This window comes from Fukomys damarensis, unplaced genomic scaffold (genome assembly GCF_012274545.1).
Source record: "Fukomys damarensis isolate Sample0158 unplaced genomic scaffold, DMR_v1.0_HiC HiC_scaffold_31, whole genome shotgun sequence".
NCBI classification, from domain to species: domain Eukaryota; kingdom Metazoa; phylum Chordata; class Mammalia; order Rodentia; family Bathyergidae; genus Fukomys; species Fukomys damarensis.
In genome coordinates, this window is record NW_022900943.1 from 1,598,770 (window position 1) to 1,611,491 (window position 12,722).

Genomic DNA, 12,722 nt, shown 5'->3' on the forward strand with positions numbered 1-12,722 from the left:
GCGGGGGCTGCTGGTCACTATGGCCGGCCGGCCTGTCGGGGGAGCAGCCCAGAGGGTGGAGCCGAGGGAGGTGAGGAGGGGAAGGGCTGATCTCCCAGGGAGGGAGGCAGGGAGGCAGGAGGCCGGCCCAGGCCCAGGGACAGAAATCACTTCCCTCGGAATTATGTACAAAGATTTGAGTACTAGAGGGAAATATGTTTCCTTGTTACACAATAACGACTGTGAAGAGGACTGCCTCTCCCATTTTGCTCAATTAGGTATTAGGAACTCAAACATTTTTTGTGGGGGGCAAGAATCAAACTCAGGGCCTTGCGTTTGTGAGGCAGGCACAGTGCCACTGAGTTAAATTCCTGGCCCCTTCAAACATTTTCCCTCAAGCTATTTTTAACAAAATTACTCATGAAAACATGTAATTAGACTCAGGATTTAAAATGAAAGTACAATGTAGTGAATTCTCAAGAAGCACAACTAAATCCAGAACAGGACCCACTGCAGTCCGGTGTAAGCCAGCAACACGAGTGAGCTGAGATACAAATGAAAACCCCTCAGATGCCTCACCAATATCCAGGATTCTAACAGCCAGCAGGCCAGGAGCACCGGGGGTCAGCATCCCCCCAGGGCCCACCAGGGAGAATTCCTGGGTCATAAAGGCTGAACCCTCAGGAGAGGAATAAGTAGGAAGAGGCATCGACACCTCTCTTTTAGGTCAACTTCTCTGTCCGTGCTGAAACATAGAGGCAAGAAAGTAAAGAAAATAGGATTTGTTTACCTCCCACACAACACGTACCAGGGCAAATACGTCTTACTCAACCCTCCCTGCAAGACTGGTACCTCAGCATTGCCAGCATCATTAGTGGCCAGGAGACCCACATTAGCAAAAGGCCTGAGCTCCAAGGCCAGTAGAAGGCAAGGCCAAGAGCCCAACTCAAGCCCAAGATCCTGCGACACCCTCCACCGGACGGATGGCGTCTCAGTCCTCTGACTCGGTAATGAGAAAAGTCAGAGGCTCCTGGAGAACAAGGGGAAAGGCAGTCTTTCGAATTTTCAGAGGTAATGGTAAAATTCACGGATCAGTGAAGTATAATCTCCGCCTTTGAAGAACACCACATTAGAGGAACAAGAGTATATTAAGAGATAATATTCAAAATAAAATAGAAAAGCACAGAGCGTGTGGCTGAGAGGGGGCTAGGAGAGCCTCAGCAGGAGCTGGCCCCGGGATGGACGTTGTCACTGCAAAGCAGATGCGAGCCAGGGCGTCCCCGGGAGAGAGTGGGGTAAGCAAGGACCTAGCACAAGCACTCGGGGAGCCTGGTCACAGGCACGGCGAGGAGCAGGCCGCAAGGCTCCAAGGAGCTGGACAGGGAGGCGCCACTGCAGGTCTCCACACGGAAGAGGGAGTGGACTGGGAGAGGCCCCTCTGGGAAGAACACAGCAGGTGGGCTGCTGGCTGGGCCTGTGGCCCTGGGAGGACCCAACCCACCACAGACGCCACGGGAGAGCCTGGGAACTGCAGCAGTCACCGGGGGTGGCAGGAGAGGACGGTCAGGCACCACTGTGGAGCTTGGAGTCAGAAGGGCCTGAGAGCAGTGACACTGCTGCGTCGACCTGACGACTGAAAAAGGACCTGAGGAGGGGAGGAGCCGGCGTGGGAGCAGAGGGAGAGGCAACAGGCATGGAGCCAGACAGTGACCCGGAACCCTGTGTCTGGAAAACAGGAAGTCGCACCGAGACTGGAGATTCTCAGCCAGCCGTGGGAACATGACACAGGGCCCCAGAGAAGAGGAGGCCAAGGGCAGGGAGCAGGACAGCCAGGTGCTACAGGACCACAGAAGCCGAGCGAAGAAATTAATGGGAGCCTGAGTGTGACCAGATGCTTCACACAGCCAGGATGAGGGGGTCTGAAAAGGGTTACCAGAGTGGGATATTAAAAGGCTGTTACTACAGCCTAAAGAAATAATTATGGGTGAACAAAAATACATAAAACTATTCATCAAAGTATTTATAGTAGTGAAAAACCAGAAATAATCAACATGTTTAAAAGTAGAGAACTGGCTGACTAAACTTAATATACCAGCAAGTTAAAATTCTATATGGTTATTTTTTAAAAATCGTTATTACAGTGAAGGGCATATTGCCATAAATCTCCCTCACAATACTCTCCCTTGATTCAAATACACTTTTCCTGTTGCTCTTGGCACTTTCTGAAGCAGTTCTGGAAGTCTCTACTTGATTTCTTTATTTTTATTTTTTTATTTTTTGGTACTGGGGATCAAACTCGGGATCTTGCACTTGCAAGGCAGGTGGTAGAATCACTGAGCTAAATCCCCGTATATGGTTATTAAAAATGAGAATCTAAGCAGGGCATGGTGACAAGCACCTATAACCCCAGCACTCTGGGAGGCTGAGGCAGGATGATCCCAAGTTCAAGCCAAACCCGGGCAACTTTTAGCAAGATGGTATCTCAAAAAAGGAAGGGGGCCAATTTGAGGATGTAGCTCAGTACCAAGACCCTAGGTTCAACCACAGCACAATAAAAAGAGGACACAGATCTATACTTATTTACCACCGTACAGCAGCACCTCAGCTCTCAAACTTAATTTATTCCACAATTTTGCAAAAAATGGTTATGGCTGTGTTGGTCACCTGATGCAGAGTTCACAAAAAAGCAAAAATTCTGTCAAACACTTCTGTTTGAAAACCAAAGTGCTTGCAAACAAAAGTGTTCATGAACCAAGGTACCACTGTATATTCCTAATAAAATAAAATTTTAAATTAACTTACTCTTAGAACCTCATTTTTATAAAAATGTATACTACAGAGCTAGGTTTCTTATTAAGATAAGATGGCAAAAATACAAAAGCCTGAAAGAACACACCCCAAAAGGTTAATGGTCTTCACCATCAGGGGGCCGTTCCATTGTTTCTATTTAGCATTATGAGCCAAGCACTGCTACTAAGTATTAACTGTATTTAATAAGTGATTAATGTATTTCATTTTTTGTCTGTCTTTATTCAGATACTTCTACCACAAAATATGAGTCACTTGACAAAAATTTGGTCTTTTTGAAAGGGCCATGAGTAACCACTGAGAGAACGTTTCAGAGTAAAGATGGGAGGGAGCCAGACCACAAGAGATTCCAGAATTCACGGAAAGAAGGAAGGGTGACGAGTAGAGAAAGCTCTCTTGAGAAACCTGGCCCCGGGAGGACAGAGAATGAACGTCACCTGGCTGCGCTCGGCTCCGCTCGCTAGACCTCAGTCACCACTGTCGCTGGGTCGGAGGTGAGCGCTGAGCAAACCTGCAGCTACCACAGCAAAAAAATCTACCTCAGGCTGTGATTACGGCAGCATTTTAGACAAACAAAAGAGAGACGGTGTTATGAAGGCAATGATCTGACGTGAGCTTTACTGAAAACTTTTGCCCTGTGAAGAAACATGTTTGATGAAAATATATAACTTTAGACATTAGGCATTAAACTTAAAGGGTGATAAGACGACCAGTGATTTATTAAAGGCCACAAGTTCTTCCCCTCTATACCTCTTTACGATCACAGATTTCAATTTGCTACACAGATGTAGAAAAGGGGCTTCCTCCAGAAAGCTAAACATCCTCATGCCTGAAATGTGCAGTTTACATCAGATGTATTGTTCTCCGAGACAGACACCAGATAGAATCAGCCAGGCAGATTCTGGAGAGTTTGTTTATGGTTTTACTGAAGTATTTTTCACATACTGTGTTTTGTACTCAAAAGGATTCACTGCCATAGTTATTCTTCTAGGACCAACCTCAGCCTGTTTCTGAAATGAATCTCTTACATCCCCAGTTACTCAAAGAAGCTAACTAAATACCCGAGACCTGACATGTATCTCTTGCCAGGCATCAAGTGCAGGTAACTCTCCGGTCACCTGTGGCCCGGACTGCTGCAACTGAGGATCAGAACAAGCCCCAGAGGCGAAGCACGGGGGAGGAAATGTCTGTCTCCTCCCTAAACTAGGACAGAAGGGTGACATGACAGTTACACAGAGCAGTTACCATACAGAGAGAAGCAGATCCCAGACTTCACCTAAGACACAAGGTCCACCACAATGAGAAAGGAATAGACTAAATGCAGTTTTAAAGTGGCTGCAAAAAAAAAGAGCAAGAAATGTTTTCAACAAATACTAAAATAAGGGCCGTGATTACATATATTTTAGTTGGGGCTTGAGGACAGTCACGTATACACAAGTGCTAAACTAAAATGTGTTTGAATATCAGCCTGAACCGTGGACATACAACTGCCCAAAGGAAATGCTTGGTAGCAAGGGCTTTCTCTGAGCCTCTGAGACACAAAGCCTCTGGAAGTGTCACCTTCGATGGCTTTTGCTTGAGGTTAATGTTTCTTTGTACACAGAAATGTACTTTCCCTGTGTCTTCTTCTTGTCCTTCTGTGTACGAATGCAATGACCTCTTTATGGCTTCCTTTTTCTCCTTATTTTTGTCATATGGACAAATCTATTTTCCATTCTACAGAATTAAGCCTAGCAGCCATTCTGCTCTGAGACTCCCGCTGGGCTCGTGTCTGACTGTCAGGATGCGCACATCCACTAAATGGCTGCCCCACATCTGAAAAGGAGACCGTTAACATTCTGACCATCCCACAGCTCCAGTCTAACCATCAGGAGCGAAAACTTCCTACAGAATAGAAGTCTCTTCGGGGCTGGAGGACAGCAAAGAATGAGAGCAGGTATTCCCACCCCTGGGAGGCCCACGGGGTCAGCAGGAGCACTGGCACCCACCTCTTCAGCTCCGCCACGAGCAGCGCGGTACATGGAACTCCCAGTGTCATCAGGGAGATGTTGTTGATGGCAGGCTTGACAAACGCCAGGCAGGTCGTAACCGCAGACAGGACGCAGACCACTGCCTTGAACCTGCCCCTGAATCCACAGAAGCAACACCGAATCCATCAGAAAAGCAGTTCTCATTTGTTTGCTTAATGTTAGGGCACTGCTGTATGTGCAAACTGAAAAGAAATTCTGCACACATGAAGTACCAAGGGCCTCCCAGACATTTACACTTACTGGCTCGGTAATCCCATTTCTAGGGTTTTATTCTTAGGAAATAATCAGAGACTTTCAAAGTACTCAGCCACAAGAATGGTAAAACTAGAATCAACCTAAGTCTCTGAAGGTGAGACATGGATAATCATTCTCCAGGTGTGAATTTTCCTTGCTTTTTCAGGGTTTGACTTCACAGCAGGCTTGGACAAATGTTTTCTGTGAAGGACGACAGCACAGCTTAGGTTTTTACAGGTCCAAATGTCTGTGTCAGTAACATCTGATTTGCACAGACAAGATCTGTTTGGCCCACCGGATGCACTCTGCCAGGTGAACGTGCATAGCTCTTATATGAGAAGCAGAGACGTTGATAAACCAAATTTTTCCTATTTAAAAGAAAAAAAAGGGGACCGGGACTTAGCTCAGTGGTTCCGCTGCCTGCCTCACAAGTGCAAGGACCCAAATTTGATCCCTGATACCAAAAAAAAAAAAAAAAAAAAAAGTCCTAATGTGCCTAGCACACAAAACTAGTTTTGTTTTAAAGGATATTCCAATAGTATCTACATCAGCTAACAACATACAAGTCTAGTATGCACTAGAATTTGTCTTGACAACTTATTTATGTGACAATGGAAAAATACTGACACTGTCCTCACCCCCTGGAGCGGAGGTCATTTTGCTGAAGAGAGCCGGAAGGGGCGACGTGATCCTGGACATGCTTCTTCTCTCTCAGAGACCCCACTTCCTGAGCTGTGAAACAAAGAGGCTGTGCCAGAGGATCTCTACTTCCTCATCTATGACTCCAGATGAGGAGCACGTGATTTCCCTCAAGTTTCTGTTACTGCTCATTAGCCGACTTTGCTTTGGCCAAGAGCCCTGGAACAGGTCACGGTTAGGAAATCAATTTGAATGAGATTATATTCTAGAGAAATCAAAGGGCACTGAACTTTCAAAATACAAATTTATCTCTTAAAAAGGAAAACCATTTATCATCAAGGCACAGGAAATCATTGATCAAGCTGCCAACTTTCTGACTGGAATGAACAGGCCCTGAACTCTACCAGAGGAAAAAACACATGGGAAGGGATCTAGGCAGCAAACCCTCAAGAGAATCGTGTTTTTCTTCTGACCCCGAGTGGCCTTCTTCAAGGACCAGATGAAAGACCGCGGCTCCGGCCTGTGGACATCACAAACAGGAGTCGTGGGACCCACAGTCCCGCTTCCCTGGCTTGAAGTTCTGAAACATCGAAGCTGCTTGGATTTTTGGTTGGCTTGTGTCTGCTCCCTCCCTCTCCTCTCCTTCTGGGATATCAGCTACATGCACTGATCCACCTTCTTACTCTATCACTTGTGTCCCTTACAAGGTCCACCTTTCTGTGTCACTGGGCTTCATTCTAATTTTTTTTTTTTTTTTTGGTTCCGGGGATCAAACTCGGGAACTTGTGCTTATGAGGCAGGCGGTGACACCACTGAGCTAAATCCCTAGCCAGTCTAAGTTTGTTTTTTTTTTAACTTTTTAAATATTTTATTTTTGTTTTTTGGATTGGATAAACACATAATCAGAAATGTCCAAAGTTTATCATCTCCCCATACCCAGGGGTTTGGAATTCAGGTTAGAGAGACCAATGGATTAATTAAAAGTACAAATGTTTCAGTGAGACAGACATGTGTTCAAATCCTGCTACACCATTTAGCCACTATGGACCCTGACAACTTAACCCTTCAAGCCTTTTCCACAAAAAATCAAAGCGCCAGCATGCATAATATTCTTGCGAGCACTGGAGCATTTATCACAGTGTCTGGTACATGTGGTGTACAAATAAAACTTCTTATTGCCATCTTATTCTCGTGTGAGAATCAGTATCATCTTAATGACACTACCACTGGTGATAATATCACAGTCTGGGGAGAAGCGGACTGAGCTGGCACCACAGTCCTTGAAGGCTCTGTACAGTGATCCCAGGCGGTATAAAGGCCAGGCTTGAAGACTCGTGCTGTCTTCAGGGAGCCCCCCACGAGCACTCCACCACGCCGCGTGCAGAAGGTGTAGGGCCCACGAGGACGTCCCATGGACACAGGCAGAAGGCACGGCACCAGCAGCGTCTCAGAGGCCGGAGCGGGCCTGGCAGTGTGCTCCCCAACTGCGATGACCCCACCCCGTCTGCACCCTGTGTTACTCTTTGCAGCCCACTTGGTAACAGAACACAATGCCAAGGGGCCCTGAGTACCCTCACCCTGTACTCTCCAAACCAAAATCTAGCAGCTCAGGACTCTATAATAACGCTGTCACTCTTCTTATCATTAGCAGCTTCCAAGCTCTCAGACCTTAGCACAGCCCTTTATTATGTAAATATCTCAGAATGCCCCTTTTACTCTACTGCAATGAAATGGAATTTCTGGGTGATAAAATCCGTCATCACTGTGACCACTAAAAACATGTCCATCAACTTCCTAAGTGTCCCTCACGAGACGGAAATGTCCCTTATTAGGCTCCACGACTTTAAACTACCGGAGTCCCAAAGCACAACCTCTTATAACAGACAGAACCTGGGATTCACAGAGTATAGCGTTTGGGCCTGGAAGGGAGCTCGAGGGCCAGTGCAGCCCTGCCCTTGATCTGGAAGGCACAATTAGGTCCCGGCTGCACCCTTGCTACCGGGATTTAAAAAAGAAGTGGGTTATGCTGTGAGGGCTGTCTCTAGATTTTGCACAGGCAAATCATAAAGCGTATACACTGGGGTAAGTTATTTAGAAAGTAGGTATAGGGCTGGGGATGTAGGGGTACCGCCGCCTGCCTCGCAAGCACAAGATCCCAAGTTCAATCCCTGGTACCAAAAACAAACAAACAAACAAAAAAAGAAAGCAGGTATGATTAGTCCATAAATAGTTCTTTGTCCTTGTTATCTCAAAACAAAAACATCAGTTATTAATAACCATTAGTAGCTGAATAGACCTTCTGAAGTTCCCTGCGCCGTTCTAAGATGGACGTTTTAACCACAACCACACCCTGCTGGCACAGTGCACACTGACGTTGTCCCGCTGCCCAGGCGCCCCTGTCCTCCGGCCGCTGTCCAGATGCGCCTCTCACATAACTGCACACGTGCCGCGTGCCGACTGCCCGGGCCCCGCACGGCACACTTCAGTTCATTTTCCCATTTACCTCAGATTCTGAGCTAACTACATTGTACAGATGAGCCGTATGAGTCCCAGAACACTGACAGGAAAACAGCAGGCTGTGATTCAGAGCCATACCTGGCTGGTCCACACTCACTCAGTCACCGAACCCAGCCCCACCCCTCCAAACAGCTCACCCTGGAGCTACACGGTTGATCAACAAATACAGCGAATGTTTACATAAAATGCATTTCAGTAAGAGGCACAGTGCACTAATCCCCTTCACAATACTCCCCTTGCCGGGTTTGGCGGCGCATGCCTGCAATCCCAGCACTCCGGGGGCTGAGGCAGGAGGACTGCTGAATGTGAGGCCTGGCTGGACTACACAGCCAGCCCCTATCACAAAAGACTGAAAAAAAGAGAAATACTCCCCTCGCTGCACACAAACCTATCCCATCATTCTTGCCACTTTATGAAGCAGCTCTGGAGTCCTCCCTTCAGGGTGTCTTTACAAGGGGTGACTTTACAAATACAGCGACTGCTGCTGCCCAGTGCCACCCGAAGAAAGGCGGCCCACGAGAACGTTAGTGAGCCCTCAGCACCACACTCAGCAGACCCAGCACCGTGAGACTTCTCCCCCTTCCCTAAAGTCACAGTGACTGTGAAAGGTCAGTGTTTTGAATCAACTCAGGACACGCAGGCAGCACATTAAAGGCCCTACAGAAGAGGCACCCAGAGTTGCTTCCCCAAGTGGCAAGAAGGATGGGACCCATGTGTTCAAAGAGAGCAGTATTTGAGGGGGATGAATGGCAACATGTCTTTGACTGTAATGCGTTGTTTATTTGAAACACATACTACATATTTTTACTAACTTCATCTTCTTAATATGTGATAAAAATATTCCAGCAATGTCGAGATCACAAAAGAAATCGGTAAAGGAGGCAGGGAGACTAACGCTAACACACCAGTCAGTTCACACAGATACACCAGATGATCCCTGCCCCACAGTGCTCCTGCTTTGGTCCGACCCGCTCGAGCAGAACTCCACTTCACCCGCACGGGGTGAAGCCCACAGCATCCGGCCTCCTGTCCACGCACCACGGGAAACAAGGTGGGCCACAGAGCTGCAGTCCCTGTCACTGCTCCCCTCGCGGCCTCTTCTCCACAACCTCTTTCTGCCATCTGTTCGAGGATGTGAGGTCCTGAGCGCAACTTCCTCCCTCCGCCCCTGGCTGCCCTGAGAGCTCAAAGACTGAGCTCCACAGCAGCCCTCACTGCAGTCCTGGGCGGGACACCGCCAAGGACACCGGTGTGAGGACTGTCTGCAGCCTGCTTCACGGACAGGAAACAGAAAAAATAAAGGCAAGTCACAGGGCTGGGAAGCTGTACGGCTGGTCCTGAACCCAGACAGGCTACAGGGCCAAGGACACACACACACAGCCCTCGGGCTTCCGAAGGACTCCCCCACGCAGGGAGAGCAGTCCCATGGGGCGCCGCTCCCCAGCAAAGCGCAGCAGGTGCTGATGACAGCAAAGTCCAGGCGCTCACAGGCCCCTCTGCCTCACACTGTGCTTTCACTGCTAACGTCGGAAGGGTCCCGTTACCAACATCATTCCCTACCTCCTTCTCACCTGCTCAGAACAACATCACCCCCCTCCCACCTCCATGAAATGTGTAAAATAAAAAGGCTTTCTACAACTGACACAATAAAAACTGTCACTTGGAATTTCAAATAAGCCTCCAGAATGCCACAGACAAATTACAAAAACCTGATTTCTTCAATTTCTCACTTGACCCCAGGACTTGAAAGATGAGTTCTCAGAGAAAAGTGACTCCTCAGCTCCTCACCAGCACACACAAGCTCAGGGAAGGGCAGAGGTGGCCGGAGGGGCCTGCTGAGACAGCAGAAGCCACAAGACAGGCACAGTCAAAAAGGCCCCGCCTACAAAATCATGCGCTACCCTGCCTTGTGTTCTGCCTCATGTCATCTACTAAGTTTCTCCTAACGATGAACCAGAAAGCCAAGGAACAGACTAGAAACCAGAGCCGGGCACAGCGGTGTGTGTCCACAGTAACCCTAGCACATGGGAGGCTAAGGTACAAGAACGGCAAGGCTGAGGCCAGCCTGGACTCCACAGCAAGACCCTGACTCACACACAGACACAGGCACACACAGCTGGGAACTGAAGGCCCAGAAACTGACCCGGCCACATCCTGAAGTACACTTCCTGAGGCTGGGAGTGCAGCAGAGTGGTAGAGCATGTGCTTGGCATGCATGGGGCCCCGGGTTTGACTCCTAGGATCAAAAGATCAAAAACAAACAAACCAAACTTCAGATGTGAATGTAGAAAGCACTTTCACTGCTAATCACTTCCCCTGATAACAAGATGGAGAACCACATTTCATCTCACACCAGAACTCACTCTCATCCTCATTTGTTGACAAGTTACCTCAGGAAGATATTTCTGCCTGGCAGGTAGCACCATTCAATTCAAATCCTACTTCCCATGACAAAGACTGCACAACTCATTTATTTAAAGTATGCTTTCTTCCCAAATCACTTGCAAATGAAAAACAAGGATAAAAAATAACAAGTATTTATTGAAAAATATGTCAACAAATTCAAATTAAAGGCAAAAGTTAAAGTTCCTCTCTACGACAGTGCTGAAGAATAGCCAACAGCAGCAATTGGCATCCTAGCCCTGCCAAATGCATTTGTACAAAAACACTCCAAAGCAGTTTCATCCCGGATGTCACACAGGCAACCCCACACTGCATGTGGGGCTGCGTTTCTCTCACAGACCTCCTCCACCTCAGGGCTGGAGGGCGGCCGGCAGCTCCTGCTCTTTTTCAAAGTAGCAAAAAACCAATGAGTTCTTTTATTTTCTGGTACAACTCTTCTCAGGCAAACACAGCTTGCTCCACTGTTAAGCTCTTTATGTGCAACTGTTGTAGCTTTGAGAAAACAGCGCCCATGGCGAAGCGCTCTGGGCCGTTTCTCCTCCCTCCTCAGGCCTCACACAGCTCCTCAAAGGGCTCTCCCTGGCCAGCTCTACATCAGCACCCAGGCACGTCAACGCACCAGCGTCCCTGCTCAGCACAGCGCAGAACACTCACACTATGTTACTCACTTGTTTGATTTGTAAGCTGTGCAAATACGGCACAGGGACAAACTCTGCAGTTCTGTTCACTGCATAGCCCAGTGTGTAGAAAAACCCAGAGAATAAATAAGTATTCAAAAATATTTGCTGGATGGATAAGCTTAGAACCCTAATACAATGGACATTAAAGTACATATTAAAATGCTGGGAATCCTGGTTTTCCAGCTTGAGATACGCATATATGTGTGAATGTGTGTGTTAATGAGAGAGCAAGAGAGTGAGTGGGGAGAGGGGATGGAGGGAGAGAGAATAATCAGAAGCAAAAACAATGCAACTTGAAAACTAGCTCTAGAGCTCCAAGAACCAAATAACTGGAAGGATTCTACCTCCTAAATAGAAAGCTGGTAAGCTGGATCATACTCAAGGAAATGTTCAGCAGGAAATCCAAGGTCTTTGAACTATGATCCAGACGTTTCTCTCCCATTGAGTCTCTCCACTCTTGTTCATAGCAAACAAATCAGACCCTTGACTTTTTGTCCCTACCATTATGTAAATTATTCCCCAAACTTTATAAAAATTTCTTCTTTTAGGTCAGTTCAATGACACTGTGAGATCGCAAGAATCGGTGGATACCAAGCAAGTACGCGACAAGTGGTCGCTAGGATGAGTTTGGTGCTGCGCAGCCCGTCCCGATGTGCAGGGGCTGAGCAGGTGCCACCCCTGTGGCACACACACGTGCTCCTGGAAGCTCACCTGTCATTCCGGAAGACCTTTGGGAGGTACCTTCTGGGGAACCACATGGCCAGCGCACACATCAAAACCCAAAGGATCGCAAGTTCATCAAGCATCTGACCCAGGAAGCTAAGGGTCGCATGGAAGTAGACAGATCCAATTCCTAGAATCAATTACAACCAATAAAACAAAGTCACCACAAAAGAACAGACTCACAAACTCAGTGACTGTTAAGGAGAGACCTTTACCAACTGCTACCAAACCGCCAGAGCACTCTATCTCTCTGGAAAAAAAGAAACTGAAGAAGGAAACACACCATTCAGGCACCCAGACCTCCAGCCCAGAAAGATTTCAAGAGGGGCCCGAATATCAACACATCAGAATTGTAACAATTGCACTTCAGCACACTCTGTCTGCATCCGCTGAGCCTTCTCTGGAACAGGCAGTAAATAAAAGTCAACATTACTTCACTGTTAAGAATTCCCAACCTGCCTGGGAAGGAAACGGAAGTTACACAAGTATTTCATAGAACAATGAAGGCAATGAGGACGCAAACGTCCAATTTTTATTTTGTTTCATTTTGCTTTGAGACAGGGTCTCGCTTTGCATTTCAGGCAGCCTTGAACTCGCAAGGATCCTCCTGCCTCAGCTTCTAGAGTGCTAGGATTACAGGCCTGTGCAACCACACCTGGCACATCTCAATTTTTTTTTTTTTTTTTTTTTTTTTTTTTTTTTTTTTTTT

General features: G+C 47.4%; 1 protein-coding gene across 1 annotated transcript in view; it reads right to left on the reverse strand.

Moving 5' to 3' along the window:
• Acer2 (alkaline ceramidase 2) overlaps positions 1-12,722 on the reverse strand; it is a 34,711-nt gene that overhangs the window by 10,225 nt on the left and 11,764 nt on the right. Inside the window, exons 4-5 of the mRNA XM_010630900.3 lie at positions 12,002-12,143; positions 4,776-4,913 (exon numbers count right to left, since the gene is read on the reverse strand). Of these exons, the coding sequence (XP_010629202.2) occupies positions 4,776-4,913; positions 12,002-12,143 (280 nt within the window). The remainder of the gene's footprint in view (positions 1-4,775; positions 4,914-12,001; positions 12,144-12,722) is intronic.